Source organism: Geotrypetes seraphini, chromosome 10 (assembly GCF_902459505.1).
Source record: "Geotrypetes seraphini chromosome 10, aGeoSer1.1, whole genome shotgun sequence".
In the NCBI taxonomy this organism is placed as follows: domain Eukaryota; kingdom Metazoa; phylum Chordata; class Amphibia; order Gymnophiona; family Dermophiidae; genus Geotrypetes; species Geotrypetes seraphini.
This window is the reverse complement of record NC_047093.1, coordinates 28,864,337-28,887,262: the sequence shown is the minus strand read 5'-3', so window position 1 is coordinate 28,887,262 and position 22,926 is coordinate 28,864,337. Positions and strand designations below refer to the sequence as shown.

General features: G+C 44.7%; 1 protein-coding gene across 2 annotated transcripts in view; it reads left to right on the top strand.

Annotated features, from left to right (window-relative positions):
- The first annotated feature begins 712 nt into the window (after positions 1-712).
- Positions 713-22,926, top strand: part of GRB2 (growth factor receptor bound protein 2) — a 106,405-nt gene continuing 84,191 nt past the window's right edge. Inside the window, exons 1-2 of one of the 2 annotated variants that reach the window (XM_033961138.1) lie at positions 713-923; positions 5,435-5,766. In XM_033961138.1, coding sequence (XP_033817029.1) covers positions 5,689-5,766 — 78 coding nt within the window. In that variant the 5' untranslated portion in view covers positions 713-923; positions 5,435-5,688. The remainder of the gene's footprint in view (positions 924-5,434; positions 5,767-22,926) is intronic. The other variant, XM_033961137.1, reaches the window with a different exon arrangement.

Below are 22,926 nucleotides of genomic sequence, written 5' to 3'. Positions count from 1 at the left end.
AGATATTCATCTGTGACTTTCTAATCACTTAGGGTTCTCCTCTCCTCGTGTCCCCCCCCCCCCAGGGTCCTCCTCTGCTTTTGCCCCTCCCGGGTTCTCCTCTCTTCCACCCCCCCCCAATAACATTTATATTCATCTTGCCCTCCCCCCAGGGTTCTCCTCTCCTCTTGCCTCCCCCCCTCAGGGTTCTCCTCTCTTCTTGCCCCTCCCAGGGTTTTCCTCTCTTCCTACCCCCCCATAACATTTATATTCAAGATATTCGTCTTGCCCTCCTCCCAGCGTTCTCCTCTCCTCTTGCCTTCCTTCCCCCCTTAGGGTTCTCCTCTCCTCTTGCCCCTCCCCGGGTTTTCCTCTCTTCCTACCCCCCCCCCAATAACATTTATATTCAAGATATTCATCTGTGACTTTCTAATCACTTAGGGTTCTCCTCTCCTCTTGCCCCCCCTGCCCGGATAACATTTACAGTCCTTGTCGGATTTAAGCATAAGAAAGTGCAACTTTTGAAGGCACCAAACTATCCTAAAATAAATGAAAACTATATTTCGCTATCCGTGTTCTCTGATCTCAAGGGAAGGGGAAGCTTTCCCTTGCCACTACTCCCTAGACTTGCCTAACGAGGCGCAGACATCTTAAATCCAGCCTCGGGCCTCCTAGGGCGGCTCCAGTTTTCAGGCGTAACTTCCAGCGCTGCTTGGACGTAGCTGGTCTCCGCTCTTCGGCACGTATCGGGTTAAGTGGGCGTGGAAAGGCGCTTGGTAGGGCGGTCCTTTGAGTTCGCGCGCGCGCTCTCTCGCGAGAGCCGGCAATAACCGAGGCGGAGCGGAAGCGGCCTGAACTCGGGAGGGAGAGGAGCCAAGGCGGCGCTTGGTGGAAGCGGTGAGGAGCGGGCGCGCGAGGCCAAGCTCGCCGGCCTCCAATTGCAGGTTCCCCGGGGTGGGGAGGGAGGAGGAGGGAGCTTCGTCCGTGGGGGTGGGAGAGAAGGGAAACAGACTTGGGCCTTCCAGAGCGTCTCGGGCTGACGTGCTGAGGCCCCGCTGCCTGGGCTGGGGAGGGTTGAAACAGTCTCAGCTGGGCTGTCACTCCGCAGAGTTCGGGGCTGTCTCTTTTCGTTCGGTTCGCATCGATCCTCTGTTGTGTTTTCCCGTTACTAAATGGGCATCCTTCCTCCCTTGTATCCTCCCCCCCCCCCCTTGCCCTCTCGCGGCACACCCTCCTCTCCACCCTACCTCCTAGGCTGCTGCCTTCCTTCCCACCCAGTACTAATGCCCGTCTCGCCAGTTTTCTCTTCTTCCTCTTTTCCTTCCGCCTGAACACACTTTCTTTCGGTGCCTGTGTGGCTTGGCTCAAAACCCGAGGTGTTAAGACCCTGAGAATTTCTTGTAAACTTTGGAACATGAGGATATTGCAGACAGTAAATAAAATAAAGACTTCCTGAAAGACCCAACACATTAAGCACTTGCATAGAAACAAGCATTTTCCTTTATACTATATATATTTTTTAAATAATCTAATCTAGTATTTGAGTTGTGCTATGCCTAAACAGGGTTCAAGGCGGTTTACAATATAAGGGATTACAGAATGTATATGTTACATTATAGCAGTCTGAGGAGGACAGAATAGGGAACAGAGAATGGAGATTCGTCTTCGAGATAATGTATTTGACTTGATTACACCTATTTTATTAGGACTTTAAAGTTTGATCGTTGCAGCTGTCTGGGTTTCAGATACAGCAAGACCCTGACAACTGCAAAAGTCGTGACACAATCGCAGAAGCCAGAGAGAAGATACAGGAAAATATATATATATATTTTCAAAGCAGTGTAGCAAAGTGTCCTTAACCAGAACACAGCAGACATGGTCTAGAATTAATATATAGTGCACACAAAACACAAGCATTTCATTCTCAGGTAACTTTTTTTGTGTGGTACAATAATTGCAATTAAAGAGCACTATGTTATTACCAGGGCTGGACAGGGGAAGTACAAGTACAACACCTTTTGGATGGAGGAACACAAGAAACCAATCTGCAGCCCCACCCTCAAACTTTAATTATTGATCTGTTTTGGATAAAATATTGGTCAAGCCAAGGCCCTAGTGGTCCACCCTATTCCGATACCTGATAGGCTGTGATTGAATAGTGTTGTGACAAGCTTTTAATACATGGTGTTTTGGAATTTTCTGCTTACTGTAGGAGCATCTTGCTTCTCTTTTGAGTCAAACTTTGTGACACCTCCCCCCCCCCAAACAAACAACAGGGAAAGGGAGCAAAAGAGTAGCCTAATATTTAATTCAAAGGCTTTTGAGAATCAGGAGAACTAGGTTCAAGTCACATTTTAGCTCCTTATGACTCTGGGTAAGTCCCCTAGCCCTCCATTACCCCAGGTACAAAATAAGTATCTACACTTCTCTCTCCGTATTTAAGGTTTCAGCAATCGTGGTTTCGATTATTTGTGGTTTTTAGCTTTCTGGCTCCCCCCCCCCCCCCCCCAAATTACGGCAGCTTGCATAGAGAAATCGCTGATTCCAAGCATTTACAGAGAAAATTGCTGATTCCCAGCACTTTCATCACCGTATTTTGCCTCTCCTTCTAGAACAGGCCAAGGCTCCCACCATGTTGTTTGTGGTTTCACCATATTCACAATGGTTTTTAATAGAAAACAGCAAATAACATTTGAAAAAGTTATTCTGTATTCGCAGGTCTGTTAATCCCCTATCACAGCAAATACAGAGGGAGAAGTGTACTGTATATGTATACTGCTTTGATTGTAACCTTAGAAAGACAGTATATTCTCATTCCCAAAAGTAATCTATACTTAGGTTGTCATTTTATTCATAATTGCTCTATTACTGGGTCTTGGTATTCCACTCTCATAACAATGCAGTTGGGCTCCAAGATAATCACAGGACAATATTCTTTAGTAGTAGTTTCTAACCCTTTTTCCATTTGATTTATACTTTTTCTGAAACTTGGAAGAGCATTGGTTCTTGATCATTTTGATATACAGTGTGGTTCCTATGGGGGGGGGGGGGGTTATTTGTCCAATTTTGTTGCTTATCTGTTTTGATGAAGTGCCTTCTGACATGAGTTGATTAGGTGTTTTGTTTTGTTTTAATACTATATGTTTTGAATGTTTGTTACCTGCCAAGATTGGAATAGAAGATAAGTGCCCAAATTGGTTCTCGTCCCTTCCCCCAATTGAGTGTAAATGAGGATCAATTTGGACACCTAGCAGTTACATTAAACTTAAGTCCTTAAGGCTTGGGAACAAATCTTTTTGTTTTTAAAGAGGTTTTCTATAATGGATATTCAGGGGAGATTTCCATATATTCAAATAACTGGGATAATTAGCATAAATTGCTGGTACTTGTTGCCTTGGCAGCTTGAGGCTCACCATCTATGGACAAATTCTAGTACTGGCTCCTCATTTGGACTGGCAACCGTGGCTGTTTATTTTACCTAGCGGGTTTAGTTAATAACTGCTCATTTTCTCTGATTCATCTTGGATGTGTATACCACACTTCACTACAGTATATTGGTTATGATTGTACCATGGAGTTGAAAACTGCAAAGCTAGTGTTTTAAGGGTACCAGACAAGAGAGTGTCAACACATCAGCTGTTTCCAAACTAGATATTTTACTGACACACTTTTTTCCCCAATTACTTCTGTGAGCAGTAACCAGTTCTGAAGCTGATAATCTGCTTTGATATATGTGTCAGATCCCAGTAAAGAATGGTACAAGGGTTCGGTCAGTATAGTTCATTTCTTCCACTTACTGGAGAACTTAGGGCTCCTTTTACAAAGGTGCGCTAGCGTTTTTAGTGCACACTAGCTGAAAAATTACCGCCTGCTTAAAAGGAGGCGATAGCGGCTAGTGCGCGCGGCATTTTAGCGCGCGCTAAAACCGCTAGCGCTCCTTTGTAAAAGGAGCCCTTAGTTGCTCATTGTAATAATATATATACATATATATATATATTTTTTAGTGGAAGCACTTCTTTCACTAGGGAAATAATAATGCAAAACAAAAATCTTATCCACTTTGCTCCCAAGTTAAATATGTAGATATTTCAGATTATGATTACATAATATGGAGAGCATGTTTTCAAAATGTTGCCACAAGAACCATGTTGAGTATTTATTTAATTCATTCATTCATTTTCTATCCTATTCTCCCCAAAGAGCTAATTTCTTTTGAACAGAGGCCTAAAGTGTTTGCCACAAATGGTGGTAGAATATATTTGCTAATTTCTTAATTGATAGCCCCCAGTCTCTGTTAAAAATTACTCACATTTAACATTGTTCTGTAAACAAAATAAAAAGCAGAGAAACATTAATTTTATGACCTTATTTGTAGAATAGAAGTGAGGCAACAGTTAAAATAAAATTTTAAGTGGATAACAGTATTTCTGTATCCAAACCATTTTTAGTAACAACAAGCAGAGCAAAAGTAAATGAGATTTCCATTTTGTGTGGTCCTTGACTTACTATTTTATACTCAACATTTTCTAGAAAACGCATGTACCTTAAAAAAAAAAATCATTCTATTATATCTGAATTCTAGCAATCATTTGGAAAGACTAAATATTAAAATATGCATCATGGACCTATGCTAATGATGACATTTTCTGTTTGTTAGATCTTTGAAAAATGCTTCTAAAATAGGCTTTAGAAAATACCCAAACTGTGTTTCATGTGAATGACGAGCCAACAGTCTGGCAGTGGCCACAGCAGACCCTTGTTGTCACCATTGCAGCGGGAAGCCTTTCTTTCCTTTGTCTGGGAGAGGCAGTACACTGCAGTAGAATTAGCAGGTGCAAGGGATCAAGAGGTCACACTTTTCAATCTCTTTTTTGTTTTACAAAATTCAATAGTAATCTTTTGATTTGGGCTGCTGTAGCCACTGAGGCAATGGAAGCAGCTGCGCCCCCCCCCCCTCCTCTATCCTTTCTTGGTGCCTGGGGTGGGGGGAGGGAGCGGAAAGACTCTTTGGAGACGTTTTCTATGGGTGGGTAGTTTCAGTCATTGCTAGCAAGAAGTGATGGCTCAGTCTCCTCCCTGCTCAGATGGGTTGGCTGATTATTTTGGTGGGATTTGATCGTTGCTTTCCCTTGAGCTTTGCCAGCTGGGTTGAGGGAGATGTACGTTTGGGGAGTTGGGGGGGGGGAAGGGCTATTCAGAGGTCTGAGCCCTTCTGGGAGCTCTGCCTGTAGCTGGGAAAGGGGAAGTGTGCGCCTGATCACTGGGCGCTTTTCGCTCATTGGTTGCGGCGGCTGTCAATACGAACTTCCTGCCCGATGCCCGGCCTGGGAGAGTTGGGCTCAACGGGGAGGGCAGCCTGGTGATCTGTTTGAAGCCCATCGCTGCTCTGGAAGGGGGGGGTCGAGCTTCCGGGATCCGGGACTACTCATCCACTCTTTTCGCTCTCTCCTTGCAGGACGGATCCTATATTTGTCGCATATGCCTGCACGTTTCCCGCAAAAGCAGCGATCGAGCAGCCGCAACGAGGCCCGCCAAGAGTCCATGTAGCCCGGTTCCTGGAGTGCGGAGAATCGTGGGATCGGGACAGGCTGCGGGGAGGAAGAGATTCCCCCCCACCCTCTCTCTTCCTCCACTTCCCCCCCTCCCCCTACCTACCGACCCAGGATCTTTCTTGTTCGGTGATTCCTAGGAGCAGTAAAAGGGCCGAGCATGGAAGCCGTGGCGAAATACGATTTCAAAGCCACAGCCGACGACGAGCTGAGCTTCAAAAGAGGAGACGTCTTAAAGGTAAGCGCCCTGCCCTCTTTGCTCCTCCTCTGTCTTAGCCTGTTACACTGGCCTGTGTTTTCTGTGCATTCATTGTATGCCAGTTAATACTGTATAAAGTCAGATTTCTGGAGGTAAATGTGATAAAATTATTAGCCTGACCGTATTGGGAAACTCATTGCTTATCCCTGGAAATCAGCTTTCAGAAATAGATCTGGGTACCAGTGAGAGACAAGATGCTAGGCTCCATGGACCTTGTGCTTTGTTCTTATATTAAGTGACCATTTAAAGGTACTTGAATGGAAGAATGATTTTGGGAGTCCATAAACTGCTCTTGGCTATTTCACCTGTGGGTAGGACCAGCTTCTGGGGTATGCTACTTGCACCTTTTATATTATGTGGTGGGTGGAAGGGGTGGGGTGGAGGAATGCTGGGCAGGGTGAAGAAAGAAAGGTGCTTTGCTGGAGCCACCTCCATTGAAAATAGGAACCCAAATTTCAATATCTCTACGTTAGCCTTGAGTCAGCCCTGCCTTCATATTCTGTGTATCTGAAATATCTGTATCCTAATTCTAGGAGTTGTAGCAAAAAAAAGAACCTTTAACTTTGTTTAGTTAAAATATTCGAAGGTAGAAGAATATGAAATTTAGTTAATGGACTGGGGAAAATAAAGGTTCCTTTTACGAAGTTGCACTAAGCGTTTTAGCACGCGCTATTGTACGTACTAGCCAAAAATTACCGCCTGCTCAAAAGGAGGCGGTAGCGGCTAGCACGCATGGCAATTTAGAGCACGCTATTCCACGCGTTTAGGCCCTAGCGCGGCTTTGTAAAAGGAGCCCTAAATCTTTAGAACTTGTGTATTTACTATGATGACAGATTTGGTGCCAAAATTGGACTGACTTAAACACCTTCAAAAGCTGTTATCAATAAACTGTACATATTTAGTATATACCAGAAAACAATAGTGGACTTTTCACTCCATTAAAATAGAAAACGGGCCAATTTATATAATAGCCAATTTCTAGTTAGAATGCTAGTGTCAGTTAATTCATTACTATTTTTGAAGAAAAGTAAAATTCTTGTTTTGAGATGTGATCGCACCCCTTTAATTTTCCAGCAGTTCTGCTGTGATTTTAGTGATTGCACAAAAGAGCTGGTGAAGCCTCTGCTGCTTCATTGTAATCATTGTGACAGGCCCAAGGCTATATTTATAGCAGTTCAAACTGGAAGCAATATTTACATACACCCAAAAAAGCTTTAATCAGAATTGCAGTACTGTGTATATTTTTAGTAATAAAAAAAAGGGAAAAGTGCATTTATTTGAGTTTGATTTCCCTGGCATTGTCTCCAATTACCACTGTAACATGAGTCTTGTGTTTTTTGCATTTAAGGTTATTAGTACATCTTTCATTATAATTTCTGGGAAGTAGCTTTCTTTAGCAGTACAATGCTGTGATTTATGTAGAAGGAATTGCAGCATTGTGTAGCACTGGAATTTCATCTAAAGATGATAATGGTAATACAGTTGGTCTATCCATGGAAGGGAAACGTGCATGTTATCCGATTGTGATTTTCAGCAAAAATCCTTATGATGTCATGTTACCATATACCCACTGCTGCTCCTGATTGAGTAGTAGTTGGACTGTAGCCATTAGCTGCTTGTTAGTCATCTTGTGGCTTGTTTCCAAATGTGAGTGAAGTTACTTGTCCTTTGACTCTGAGTTCTATAAAACAGCTGATTGAATAGGAAAGCTGTGCAGTAAATTTTGTGTGGAGATTCAAAGGACATTAATTTTTCAGACCTTGGTAGTTATCTACTTTAAAAGTGTATTATAAAAATTAAGAAGCTAGCAATGCAAGCAAATGTAATTTAATATTTAAGCTTTCCTAGTCAAAAGCATTCCTGTATATTGCATGTTCTTAGCATTATTGTTCTGTAATTTTTGAGGCTGTGTGATATTTATTAGGTGATTTAATGCAGGCTTGTCCAGCCTTTTTTTTTTTTTTTTTTTTAAATCAGGGGCCTCATTTAATTTTTCATAACATTTGAAGAGCCAAATGTTATGAAAAATTAACCCTCTCTCCCATCTTCCCCTAGGCAATATTTCCTCTGTCTCTCTCTCCCTGCCATCCAGTATCTCTTATTTCTCTCCTCCTCTCCCCTTCAACATCCAGTATTGCCCATCTCTGCATCATTCAGCATTGCCCCTGTCTTATCTCTTTTTCTCTCTCTCCTCCTATGCAGTATTTCCCCTCTGCCATATCTTGATCCCATTCAGTATCACCACTCTTCCTTACCTCCTTATTCACTATGGGCTAGATCAGTGGTTCCAAAACCCTGTCCCGGAGGAACCCCAGCCAGTCAGGTTTTCAAGACATCCCTAATGAATATGCATGAGAGAGATTTGCATATAATGGAAGCGGCAGGTATGCAAAACTCTCATGCATATTCATTAGGGATATCTTGAAAACCCGATTGGCTGGGGGTCCCCCAGGACAGGGTTTGGGAACCACTGGGCTAGATGCACTAAAGTCAGCGATCATTGCTAAACCTGTTTTCACTGCTTTAGCGATGATCACTTTTACCGACCCGGTGAACAAAACGGCCCACTGTGTGTTTTTCCCCTCGATTGCCCATTTTCCGATCTGGCCATGATTCTTGAGCAACCTTCTGTCACTGTTGTTAGGGTTTCTTTTTTTTAATGGCACAGATATATATTCGGTATATAAATTTTTTTTAATAAATAAAATTCAGGTACTCAGCTATTTTTCCCTGTCTGGCCTGGTGGGCTCACAATCTATCTAATGTACCTGGGGCAATGGGGAATCTGGCAACCTGCCCGGGATCAGAAGGAGCAGTGTAGGTTAGAATCTACACCCACAGATCTAACTACTGTGCCACATTTACAGACATAGTATGGTAAAAGATAGCATGGCAAATATTGTCTGACAAAAATGGCACACCAAAGTTTACAAAGCACGGTAAAAATATAATATGACAAAAACACGGTATAGTGAGACATAGCATGGTGAGCATAGTTCAGCAAAACATAGCACAGTAAACATAGTATTACAGGCCCTCCAGTCTTACCCTGTTTGTTTCTTTAAATCCAGTATTACCCCTTTCTCGCTCCCTTTCATCCATACAGTCTTACCCTGTTTGTCTCTCTCCCCCATCTCATCCATCTCTTTGCAAAACAATTTTCCTCCTTCCCGCTGCACCTCTGCTAGGTCCATGCTAATATACAACCAAGGAAGTAGTGTGGGACCGTGGCCCTGCACCCCACTACTGCTTCCTATGCTGATCCTATCTCCTCTAACATAATTGGAACCAGCATAGGAAGCAGTAGGGACTGCAGAGAGTTGTGATCTCCACTCTTTCTGTGTTTGCTTATTAACATGAACTCAAGGATGATACCACAGGAGAGAGAAGACAGCAGGTTTGTGGGCTGGAAAGGTTGTGGTTGGAGCTAGGGTGGCTTAACCTCCCCAAGCCTCTTATATAGGGCTCCTATGGGTTCCCTACCAGAAGCATAACCAGCCCTCTGATTTTTGGATGGACCCAGGTAAAAATGCTTGAGTACCTGAATAAATTCTTGTAAACTGTTCTGAGCTCCCTTGGGAGAATGATAGAAAATTGAATAAATAAATAAAAATAAAAGGGGAGGCATCATATTCCCTCCACCCGTTTGTGCATTAAAATTAGTACCTTTGCTGGCGAAGATGCTAAAGCCCTGTCAGCCAAGAAATGCTCTAGTGAGCCACTCTTCTCCTGGCCCTGCTGCTGTAATCCAGGACTCTCAAGCACCTAGCTAACTTTTGGTTATTGCAGCAATGCCAGGAAGAGGAGAGCAACTCAGCAGGGAATTTCTTTGACTGGCGGAGCTTTGGCATCCTGTTAGCCATTTAACAGGTGCAGTGCAGGTTTGGAGGGGGCCATGCCACTGCTCCCCACTATCTGAGTAATGTTAATGGTAGTTTCAAAATGAAGCTCCCATGATTTTTTTCTGTTTCTCTGACCCTCCTCTTCCCCTTCCTCCCCCGAGTCCCAGTTTGGTTTTTGTTTGGGTTTTTTTGCCTGCACGTCTGTTTCCATTCGCCTTTTTTCTAGTATCTGGCTGATTTTCTCTTTCCTTCTTATATTTTTTTTTCTCTCTTCCCCCCCACCCCTCATCCTTCCCCCCCATTTCCCTCTCTTATATGTAATCCCTGCCCCTCTTATTTCCCTTACCTGATTATTTGGAAAGATCTTTGCTTCCCTGCTGTGATGTTCAATGGATCCTTCCTCTGCCTCAGGTTCTCTGCTTTCCTACTATGAGTGGTCTGCAGAAGGCTTGTGAAGCCCTCTGATGGATCCCTGCTTCTTTGCTTCTATTAGTTTCACCACAAGGTTGAGCTGTGCTACAACGGAAGTTCAGGTTGATCTTGCGAGACTTGATACCACGGGAGCAGCCTCAACTTCGGTAACACACAGCTCAAGTTCCTGGTTAAACCATTGGCGGGATAGAAGCAGAGGCCTTCAGGGAGCTTCTGCAGGCCAAGAGAATGAGAATGAGGTTGACGGGCTGAGTTCTGGCCCATGGGTTGAACAAGCCTGGTTTAATGTTTAAAATGACTTGATAATACTGCCTTTCTAAAGCAAAACCAAGGTGGTGTACAATACTAAAATCCAAAAAAGCTTAAAAAAGAAGAAAAGGAAATGCATAATAGCAAAGAAAAGATAATAGAATTACCACATTTAGTGCCACCAGGCCACCCAAACCAAAAGCCTACATGCTTTAGTAAAAAGTAGGAGAGAACAGGATAGGAATTCTTGTAACTTGCGTGGTTTAGATGATGGCTGTGACACATTCTGGCTCGCTACCTACTTTGACTGACATAGTCTAGTGTCCTGTATGCTGTTTCTGCTTCCTCTTTCTCTGTGGGGAAATTGAGTTTAGCAGTGTACAATCTACATAAAGACAACTCATCCTCATTGAACCTTGTTGGTATTGCCTTTGCGATGGCTATGGCGTATTGAAGGGTTCCCCCAATGGTTCCTTATTGGATTGACTTTTTGTTCCAGCTGGCAAAATTTCGGGTCTTGAAAGTGATAAACTTTTTTTTTTTTTTTAACAAGATGCAATTGTTCCAGTTTCCATTGGCTATAGGAATCTTTGCTTTTCAACTTTGATAAATGCAAAGTTGGCAGAAGGGTTTTTATTTGTCCTGTCACTTCAACTCGTCCTTACTGCTTTAGTGGCAGTTTCTGGATAAAACTTCAGAAATGAGTGGATATATAAGTAATTAAAAAATTAACTTGGGGAAAAACAAACAGATCTTATCTAAAGCAAAGATGGTTTGTTGCCTCAGTGAGAGGAAGTGTCATTTTCAATATTTTCCATGCTGAATATGTAATCCACTTCTAGGCCATCTGGTGACACGATGAGAAATTGAAGTGTTTATGGTACAAAGAGGGGAAGGGGTGTTTATTTATTTACTTGCTTCATTTTCTATCTCATTTTCCCCAAAGAGCTCAGAACGGGTAACAGGGTGGCTTTTTTATATTCTTCATACAGTTCCTTCCATTTGTACCTGTCACTGTTAAGTCTGGATTTGTACCATTTCCTTTCCACTTTTCTTCGTTCTCTTTTCTTAGTTCTTAATTCGTCAGTAAACTAGGGGGAGGAGTATTTGCTGGGATAGTATTTAATCTGTTTGACTGGCGCTAGCCCTTCATATAGGGTTTTTACCTCCGTGTGCCAGTCCACGGCAGCCTCGTCAACAGATTCAGAATTGGGTTTTGATGTTCCCACTAGGTTGGAAAGGCCTGTGGAGAGATCCTAAGTTGATAGCGTCGTCGTCGTATATCTTCTTATGTTGGGATTGTTTCCTGGTTGATGATTGATTGATTGATTGTGTAGGTGTGCTTGAATGTGATCAAATGGTGATTGGACCAGGGTACTGGTTTGGTGGTGCAGCCAGGAGTTTCTGTGGTGTGTGGAGTATCATTTTGAATAAAGATTAGGTCTAAGATGTGGCCCACAGAGTGAGTCGGTGAGGGAACCATTTGCTGGAAGACTAAGACTGTTAATGAAGTGCTGAAGTCTGCCGGGGATCTGGTTTCATTTGGGTAGCTTGCGAAGTTAGTTTCCAACTGTAAAAACCAGTTTGCTAAGAACGGATAGCAGTTCATCTAAGACGGCCATTGGATAGTGTGGTGCTCGGTATATCAAGGCGAAGGTTGGGCCTTCTGTTGTGACCCACCGAGAAAGTGAGGCGCTCTAGTGTGGTGGCATCTTATCAGTCTTGGGTTGAGGCTGGACTTAGTGATGGTGGCTACACCTTTACCTCTAGTACTGGTGTGTGAGCAAGCTATTGCTTGGCAACCTGGTGGACAAAGCATACTCAAGGTAGCTCTGTCATTCTCTTTAAGCCAGATTTTGGTAATTAGGAAGATGTCCCAGTTATTGTCTGTGAGGAGGTCAGTATAGTGTCTTATTTACAGACCTTGCATTTGCCAGTGCAATTTTGAGGTTATTAGGTATGGGTGGGGTTAGTATTCATATCAGCTGATTTGTTTGTTGTGGGGTTTTTTTTTTTACTTTGACTAGAAGTACACTCCCTCCCTCCGTATTCGCGGTGGTTAGGGGCAAAGCCGGCCCGCGAATATTGAAAATTCACGAACAACTTTTGGGCCGGCTCTGACCCACCCCGGAACTTACCTGGTGGTCTAGCAGTGACGCGGGGCAGGAGCTATCTTCCTACACTCCTGCCCCGTGCAGAGCCGTCTTTGAAAATGGCTGCCGTGAGTTCCCGTTGTAGTCTTGTGACAGCTCTGCACGGGGCAGGAGTGTAGGAAGATTGCTCTTGCCCCACATCACCGCTAGATCACCAGGTAAGGTCGCTTCACTGGCGGGGGGGGGGGGGGGAAGGAATCCTGGCATAAAAAAAACGCAAATAGGTGAAACCACAAATAAGGAGGGAGGAGTGTAAAGTCTTTAAACCAGCACTGATTTTCAGCTCCTCTAAGACATACTTTGGTCTTTGGTGCTAGAGAATCCAGATATGGTTCAAAGTTTGGTTTAAGCAAGGGAATCGGGCTCCTCTTGTTTGCTTCTTTAAAATTCTCCTACATGGACCATAGCACGTGTTTGCACAAAGGCAAATCTTAATAGGAAGAGGAATGGATGGATTAGTTTTGAGGAGTCTGGATTCTGAATAAGCTCACAATTTGGTTTGCAGTTTGTGTGCATTTCTTCTTTCCTATGTGTCTATAGAATGGGAGTTCTCAGGACAGCCAGCCAGCCAGTTTTTCAAGATATTCACAATGAATATTCATGAGACAGATTTGCATACAGTGGAGGGTAGTGCATGAAAATTTCTCATGTATATTCATTGTGAATATCTTGAAAAACTGGCTGGCTGGGTGACTGGATTGAAAACCTCTGCTTTAGAAGGCTGTACTATCATCACCATCATTGCCACTTACATGCAGTTGAGGAAGTTCGTTTTTCTTAATTGTCCTGTTTATGTTGTGGCTCTCGAGTTAATCTGAAGCCAATTTTCAGTTAGTCTGTAGATTGGGCATGTGCCTACAAGCAGGATGATGATCCTGAGTTGAAACTGTAGCATGTTATTCCTACTGCTCTTGCTTTTTTGCCTCCTTTTGCTGTCATGGGTCTTCCAAGTACTGTGATCCTTGTAGCCTATCGTTCTGTATTTGGAGCAGTCCTGGGCAGCAGTTGCACACGTTGATGTACTCCTTTGTGTCAGCCTCGACGATGGCCTTGATGTGCCTTCTCAGGCCCCCCTCATTAGTGTAGCCTCGAGTGAGCTAGGAAACTAGTTTGCTTGTAGAAGCTGAAGTGGGGCATTCAAGCAAAGCTAGTATCAGGTGATATATAAACCTTGGTTTCGTTAGCATAGGCACCTGAGATGTCTTTCCCACATGTGCCTCTCAAGTAGTTTTTTAATTCCTACCTTGAATTCCTGTCATGGTATCAGAAGATGGAAAACACCAGATCATGGAATTTGCAGCAACCCAACACGGGCTAGGATAGCCTCAAGCTTCCAGAAGAATGGAAGAAGCATTTGGCAGCTTGCTGAACTCATTTTCAAGGCACCCCCAAGGGGTCAAAGAGAAAGGTACAGTGAGAAGTTAGAGAAACTGGGCCTTTTCTCCCTTGAAAAGAGGAGACTGAGAGGGGACATGATCGAAACATTCAAGATAATGAAGGGAATAGACTTAGTAGATAAAAACAGGTTGTTCACCCTATCCAAGGTAGAGAGAACAAGAGGGCACTCTCTAAAGTTAAAAGGGGATAGATTCCATACAAGCGTAAGGAAGTTCTTCTTCACCCAGAGAGTGGTGGAAAACTGGAATGCTCTTCCGGACGCTGTCATAGGGAAAAACACCCTCTAGGAATTCAAGACAAAGTTAGACAAGTTCCTGCTGAACCGGAACGTACACTGGTAGGGCTGGTCTCGGTTGGAGCGCTGGTCTTTGAACTAGGGGCCACCGCGTAAGCGGACTACTGGGCACGATGGACCACTGGTCTGACCCAGCAGTGGCAAATCTTATGTTCTTATGACTTCCTTGCCCCCCCAGCTCAGTTGCCATCATACTTTCCAACCCTAACAATTATAGAAAAATAGTTCAAGTTTGGGATAACACTGGCCATAGCTTTATTGGTACGTCATAAACCTAAGCAAAGTTGGTCTTGCCCTTGCCCCCCCCCCCAACCTTCCAGTCACTCTTTGGAGTTAATTGCTGACTGCCACATTATTCTTGCATGTCATGTCATGCCTTTTACTCCAGTTTGTCCATTCCACTACAGTGTTCTTGCCACAACCCTAGCAAGGGTCTACACTACAGTTGCCTGTAACCCTTTTCCTTTCCTGACAGTTAGGCACTAAATTCTTACTGCCACAACTTTACAAATAATCCAAACATTTGCAAGCCAGAAATACAAATTGTCTAATGCTGTTCTTGTTGCTAACTCATATACAAAATTAGGTGGGTGGACAAAAAAATCCTTTGTTTGGCATAGCAGGAAAGCAGGCGAGATACCACTGCTGTTTACCATCTTGTGCTCCCTTGCTCACCTGACAAAAAAAAAAAAATCCCACTCCGGTTATCCGTCCCACAGGCATAAACCAACTGCAGAGCATGAAGCAGCCAATGCTACCACTCCCATCAAACACTACACTGATGTCGGCACACCCTCTCTGACATGTTCTCTCCTCACCTCCACCTGCAGTCCAAGCTCTTGGGGTTATGTTAAATTTGGCGGCCTGAACTGAGTTGAGCCACCTCAAAAATTTTCCATACAAAAGAACAGTGTTTTTCTGGTTATACTTTGGTGATTCTCTAAAATTTTGAAGTGTCGTCCTCAGATTGTCCACATCTTGACTTCATGTAACAGAGTGGGATCACAAATGCTCAGTAAATTATAAGCTTGGTTTTGGATCTATGTAATGATTTCAATAATGGTGGAGCAATAGCGCAGCAGGATATAAATTAGGGTTTTTGAAAGAGATTGGAGTGGAGCAAAGTGCCAGAATTCAATATTGTGCCCCGGCAGCACTGCATGAAATGCAGTCTTACTCCACGCCCTGCATTTCTCAATGTTTTTTTTTTGTTGTTGTTGCTGTACTTGGTGGGGGGGGATTTTGATTAGCCTTTCACATTGGTAGAGTAAATCCTGTATCGCTAGTGTTAATTCTGCTTGCCCAAGCTGATAAAATATTTGCATGGCAAGAGCGACCTCCTGCAAGGTATGCTGTCTTTTTAATAAAGCTGCAAGTTACACTTTATAAACAAAACAATTATGTATGGAGTTGGCCTACTGGAAACAGTGGAGCAGCTGATTCAGTGCTAGTGACAACTCTAGTTGCAGAAATACTCAGCGACGTGTCTAGTGAAACAGTCTTTGCTTTAGATTTCGCTATCTACTCGTTTTCATCCATCATTACCTGGGCCCTCTAATGCAGTGTTCTTCAACCTTTTTACACCCGTGGACCGGCAGAAAAAAAATAATTATTTTGTGGACCGGCAAACTACTAGGACTAAAATTTAAAAATCCCGTTTCCGCCCCATCTCCGCGAGCTCGGTCCCCACAAATCATCTGTTCCCATCCACACAAGCCTCAGTTATGATTTTATATTGAATGTATTTTATTAAAGTATAAAAAGAAACAATATTCTGTAGAATTGTCATTTTATAAATACAAATAATTCAGAGCAAGGATCAACAAAACCCCTGTCTCCCCTCCCCTTCACATATATCCCCTCTACTATCAAGAAAACTGAACAAGCCAAATTATTACAGAATGCTACACAGAAATATCATGCTAACAGAATACTGAAGTAACACATGACAGGAATAGTTTTAGGGGAGTGCAACTAGGGCAACTGCCCACTGGTCAGAGAGCGCCCTAAGCCAGCTGAAAGCTAAAGAAGCACTGCCTGGGTTTTGCAGTCCCCAGTTATGTCTAACACCAGCTCTAGCAGGATATATATTTCAAATCTGATATATTCTAATCACAAAATAGAAATAAAATTATTTTTTCTACCTTTTGTCGTCTCTGGTTTCTGCTTTCAATCTTTTTTTCACTCTCTTCCTTCCAGCGTATGCCCTCTCTGTCTCTTCAATCCAGCATCTGCCCCTTCCATCCACTATCTGTCCTCTCCCCCTTCCATATGGTATCTGTCTTCTTTCTATGTCCCTCTCCCCTTTCCATCCAGCTTGTGCCCCTCTCTCCTATTTACATGATTCATTCCAGCTTCACTGCTCTCTTCATTTTTATCTCTCCTACACCAGATCTATCATCGTTGTCCCTCTGCTTATTTTTCTGCTGACCCCTTCCTATCATCAATCTCTCTACTTTCTCATGCCTGTGTCTCCCCTTCCCCTCCTCTAATCTCTCTGCCAGCTGTTCCTTCCTTTTTTCATTCTCCCTTCCCTCCTCCTCCTGTCCAGCAGTAACTCTCTTCCCTTCCTCCCCTCCCAGCAGCATATCTCCGTCTCCCTCTCCAGTAGCAGCTGTCCCTTTTTTTTCCTTGCCCAGCAGCTTCCCAGATTCCTTTCCCTCCTCCCCTCCCAGAAGCATCTCTCCTTCTTCTCCTTCTCCAGTAGCAGCTGTCCCTTTTTTTTCCTGGCCCAGCAGCTTCCCAGATTCCTTTCCCTCCTCCCCTCCCAGATGCATCTCTCCTTCTCCTTCTCCCTCTCCAGTAGCAGCTGTCCCTTTTTTTTCCTGGCCCAGCAGCTTCCCAGATTCCTTTCCCTCCTCCCTTCCCAGATGCATCTCTCCTTCTCCTTCTCCCTCTCCAGTAGCAGCTGTCCCTTTTTTTATCTTGCCCAGCAGCTTCCCAGATTCCTTTCCCTCCTCCCCTCCCAGATGCATCTCTCCTTCTCCTTCTCCCTCTCCAGTAGCAGCTGTCCCTTTTTTTTCCTGGCCCAGCAGCTTCCCAGATTCCTTTCCCTCCTCCCCTCCCAGATGCATCTCTCCTTCTCCTTCTCCCTCTCCAGTAGCAGCTGTCCCTTTTTTTTCCTGGCCCAGCAGCTTCCCAGATTCCTTTCCCTCCTCCCCTCCCAGAAGCATCTCTCCTTCTCCCTTTCCAGTAGCAGCTGTCCCTTTTTTCCCCTGCCCAGCAGCTTCCCAGACTGATAGTGGTTTTCTCCCCTCCCAGTAGCTCTTCTTACTTCCCAGCGCAGCGATTCACGAAGGCAGCCTCGGGTCCTTTGTTGGGTCGCGCCGCCTCTGAGGAAAGAGGAAGTTGCATCATCAGAGGCAGCCGCGACTCAGCAAAAGCCCCGAGGCTGCCTTCGTGAATCGCTGCGCTGGGAAGTAAAGGAGAGCTGCAGAGAGGGGAGAAAGCCACTGTCGGAGGCTCCCCAAGATCTCTCCGGCCCAGCGCACGCTTCCGATGCTGATCTTGCCGGTCCTGCGCGGACCGGCAGGAAGTTCAAATGAGTCAATCTTGCCGGTCCTGCGCGGACCGGCGAAAATATTCCTGCGGACCGGTACCGGTCCGCGGACCGGCGGTTGAAGAACTGTGCTCTAATGTGACTATTTCCCTGTTTCTATATCTACCAGCCTTTCCAAAATAAGAAATGTTTTCATCCATGTCAAAAGGATTGTATCTTCAATACGGCTGAATCTGTAGTAGGCTGGGTGTGATGGGCCATGTCTTTCCCATAAGCTTCCTCCATCTTGGAAAGATTATTTGTTTACACAGTAGTAGATTGAGGGTGAAAAGGAAATGGCAGACCACTGGGGCTTTTACTGGGTAATTCAAACAGGAACTTAGCTGAAATGGTAGCAAAACCAGACTGTGGAGCAAGCAAGAGTGAGCAAGGGACTTCCTCTTTTCAAACAGTATCGGCTACAGTTAGGGCACAAGTCAGCAAAATTTTACTTGAGAGGCTGCTGTCTCATGTAGCTAATAGCAGACGTTATCTGGAAAAAAACGTGCTGGACTCTTTGCCCTGAGACAGACTTTTGGTACTTGTAAAATAAAGCCACCAGAACAGTGGCCCACATTTTTGTGGATTACATGGTCCCCATGTTTTAGAATTGTGGAAATCCAGACTTTTAATATAAAGGGTAGTTTTATAATGGAAACAAAACTTTGGCGGCTCATCAGTATCTGGCATAAATTCCAGCCATGCAGCCTCTGTGGCACAGTTCAGAGTAAAAGGGTGTGAATATTCCCTGCCCTGAAGCCCTTAATTTTGAATTACTGTCACTGATTTAAGGCAAAATGAAAAAAGCTCAAGGGAATTTTTATTTTTGAGTGATATATTGACTGCAATATTTGTATCACTTGGTGTGTCTAGTATTTCTTTTCATTTTGCCACAAGACCATGGGAACTCACGGCAGTCATTTTTGTTCCCAGTTCTGCACAGGGCAGGAGCATAGGAAGATCGCTCCTGCCCTGCCTCACTGGGAATTGTACACCTCGAGGGGCTACAATCTCATAATAATCATTAATGAGTATAATATTTAAATAGTGAAGGAGTGCCTTCAATGTGAGGATGTGAGCTCTGAAGATCCGCTCCGAAGAGCTGTTCTAATGCTCTTAGCACCGCAGAGCTGCACCACCACAGGGGCCAGTTGCATACCATCATAGGGCAGCTCACCGTGCACAATTAGTGCTAAGCCACCCAGAAAGCTGAAAATCAGTTCAAACACTTAGCTGAATTTGCAGTTTGCCCTCTTTTGCCTTGCCAGCCTGTTGACTCCCTGACTCCACGGCGTTTTTGCCTTTCTTGTTCTAGTCCTTGATGAAGGGGCTGATTGCCCTGAAGCCCAGCTAGGTTGGACTGTGGTTAGACACAGGAACTGTATGTGGTGATCACTTGTGAACATTGGAATGGACTTGGTGTTTACAAACTGCAAATTCAGCTAAGTGTTTGAATTGATTTTTAGCTTTCCCGCCATCAGGTCTGTGGGTTTTGTGGGAGCTTTTCTTTTTGTCACAATTTTTCACTGTATTAATTTATAGCATTAATTGCACACGGTGAGCTGCCCTATGATGGTGTGCGGCCGGCCCCTGTAGTGGTGCAGCTCTGTGATACTAAGAGCATTAGAACGGCTCTTCTGAGCAGGTCTGCAGAGCTCACATCCTCACACTGAAGGGCACTCCTTCACTATTTAAATATTATACTCGCTGCTAGACCACCAGGTTTTAAAAAGCAGCACAATTTCTGTTGAAAACAATATACTGTATATGGTGTGTCCCCTAAAATGAAATGGGATTTGCTTGGTTTTTTTCTACTTTTTATTCTAATTATTTCCATGGTCAGTAGTTATCTTTGTCCCAAGACAGCATTCAGTTATTTTTCACACATTTCTTAAAGAGCTTAAAGTGGTGTGTACCGAAAATAAAAATTACATCAAAAAAGAGAATACAGACAATACACAAATAAGAACATAAGAAGTTGCCTCCACCGGGATCAGACCAGAGGTCCATCGCGCCCAGTGGTCCGCACCCGCGGCGGCCCATCAGGTCCATGACCTGTCAAGTGTTCCCTGCCCTAAAAAACCTATCCTTACTTCTATCCGTATCCCTCAATCCCCTTTTCCTTCAGGAATTTATCCAAACCTTCTTTGAATCCCTGTAGTGTCTTCTGCCCCACTACAACCTCTGGGAGTGCGTTCCATGTTGTATCCACCAGCACACCCAGGTCTCTTTCAAGGGTACTTACATCTAGCACACAGTTCTTCAACCGCCGGTCCGCGGACCGGTACCGGTCCGCAGGAATATTTTCGCCGGTCCGCGCAGGACCGGCAAGATTGACTCATTTGAACTTCCTGCCGGTCCGCGCAGGACCGGCAAGATCAGCATCGGAAGCGTGCGCTGGGCCGGAGAGATCTTGGGGAGCCTCCGACAGTGGCTTTCTCCCCTCTCTGCAGCTCTCCTTTACTTCCCAGCGCAGCGATTCACGAAGGCAGCCTCGGGGCTTTTGCTGAGTCGCGGCTGCCTCTGATGATGCAACTTCCTCTTTCCTCAGAGGCGGCGCGACCCAACAAAGGACCCGAGGCTGCCTTCGTGAATCGCTGCGCTGGGAAGTAAGAAGAGCTACTGGGAGGGGAGAAAACCACTATCAGTCTGGGAAGCTGCTGGGCAGGGGAAAAAAGGGACAGCTGCTACTGGAAAGGGAGAAGGAGAGATGCTTCTGGGAGGGGAGGAGGGAAAGGAATCTGGGAAGCTGCTGGGCCAGGAAAAAAAAGGGACAGCTGCTACTGGAGAGGGAGAAGGAGAAGGAGAGATGCATCTGGGAGGGGAGGAGGGAAAGGAATCTGGGAAGCTGCTGGGCCAGGAAAAAAAAGGGACAGCTGCTACTGGAGAGGGAGAAGGAGAAGGAGAGATGCATCTGGGAGGGGAGGAGGGAAAGGAATCTGGGAAGCTGCTGGGCAAGATAAAAAAAGGGACAGCTGCTACTGGAGAGGGAGAAGGAGAAGGAGAGATGCATCTGGGAAGGGAGGAGGGAAAGGAATCTGGGAAGCTGCTGGGCCAGGAAAAAAAAGGGACAGCTGCTACTGGAGAGGGAGAAGGAGAAGGAGAGATGCATCTGGGAGGGGAGGAGGGAAAGGAATCTGGGAAGCTGCTGGGCCAGGAAAAAAAAAGGGACAGCTGCTACTGGAGAGGGAGAAGGAGAAGGAGAGATGCATCTGGGAGGGGAGGAGGGAAAGGAATCTGGGAAGCTGCTGGGCAAGATAAAAAAAGGGACAGCTGCTACTGGAGAAGGAGAAGAAGGAGAGATGCTTCTGGGAGGGGAGGAGGGAAAGGAATCTGGGAAGCTGCTGGGCAAGGAAAAAAAAGGGACAGCTGCTACTGGAGAGGGAGACGGAGATATGCTGCTGGGAGGGGAGGAAGGGAAGAGAGTTACTGCTGGACAGGAGGAGGAGGGAAGGGAGAATGAAAAAAGGAAGGAACAGCTGGCAGAGAGATTAGAGGAGGGGAAGGGGAGACACAGGCATGAGAAAGTAGAGAGATTGATGATAGGAAGGGGTCAGCAGAAAAATAAGCAGAGGGACAACGATGATAGATCTGGTGTAGGAGAGATAAAAATGAAGAGAGCAGTGAAGCTGGAATGAATCATGTAAATAGGAGAGAGGGGCACAAGCTGGATGGAAAGGGGAGAGGGACATAGAAAGAAGACAGATACCATATGGAAGGGGGAGAGGACAGATAGTGGATGGAAGGGGCAGATGCTGGATTGAAGAGACAGAGAGGGCATACGCTGGAAGGAAGAGAGTGAAAAAAAGATTGAAAGCAGAAACCAGAGACGACAAAAGGTAGAAAAAAATAATTTTATTTCTATTTTGTGATTAGAATATATCAGATTTGAAATATATATCCTGCTAGAGCTGGTGTTAGACATAACTGGGGACTGCAAAACCCAGGCAGTGCTTCTTTAGCTTTCAGCTGGCTTAGGGCGCTCTCTGACCAGTGGGCAGTTGCCCTAGTTGCACTCCCCTAAAACTATTCCTGTCATGTGTTACTTCAGTATTCTGTTAGCATGATATTTCTGTGTAGCATTCTGTAATAATTTGGCTTGTTCAGTTTTCTTGATAGTAGAGGGGATATATGTGAAGGGGAGGGGAGACAGGGGTTTTGTTGATCCTTGCTCTGAATTATTTGTATTTATAAAATGACAATTCTACAGAATATTGTTTCTTTTTATACTTTAATAAAATACATTCAATATAAAATCATAACTGAGGCTTGTGTGGATGGGAACAGATGATTTGTGGGGACCGAGCTCGCGGAGATGGGGCGGAAACGGGATTTTTAAATTTTAGTCCTAGTAGTTTGCCGGTCCACAAAATAATTATTTTTTTTCTGCCGGTCCACGGGTGTAAAAAGGTTGAAGAACACTGATCTAGCAATGTTCCCCCCATTGTATAGCTGAACATCGGGTTCTTTTTCCCAACATGCATGACCTTGCATTTCTCTATATTAAAACGCATCTGCCACTTTTTGGCCCACTCTTCCAGCTTCTTTAGGTCCCTTTGCAGGTTTTCACAGTCTTCCGTGGTTCTAACCCTGCTGCAGAGTTTGGTGTCATCTGCAAATTTGATAACCTCACATTTCGTCCCTGTCTCCAGATCGTTTATAAATATATTGAACAGGAGCGGTCCCAACACCGACCCCTGCGGAACTCCGCTCGTGACCCGTTGCCAGTCTGAGTATTTGCCCTTCACTCCAACCCTCTGTTTTCTGCCCGCCAACCAGTGTTTAATCCATCGGTATACATCCCCCTCCACTCCGTGGTTCCACAGCTTCTTAAGCAGCCGTTCGTGGGGTACCTTGTCGAAAGCTTTTTGGAAGTCAAGGTAAATTATGTCTACGGGTTCCCCTTTGTCTATCTCAAAGAAATGTAGTAAGTTTGTGAGGCAAGACCTTCAGAAGCCATGTTGGCTCTCCCTCAGCTGCCCATTTTTTTCCATGTGCTCGCAGATGCTGTCCTTAATAAGTGCTTCCATCATCTTACCCGGAACCGAAGTCAAGCTCACCGGCCTGTAGTTTCCCGGGTCTCCTCTTGATCCTTTCTTAAAGATAGGCGTGACATTTGCTATTTTCCAGTCCTCCGGGATCTCCCCAGTTTTCAATGATAGATTACATATTTGTCGGAGTGTTTCCGCTATTTCCTTTCTCAGTTCTTTTAGTACCCTTGGGTGGATTCCA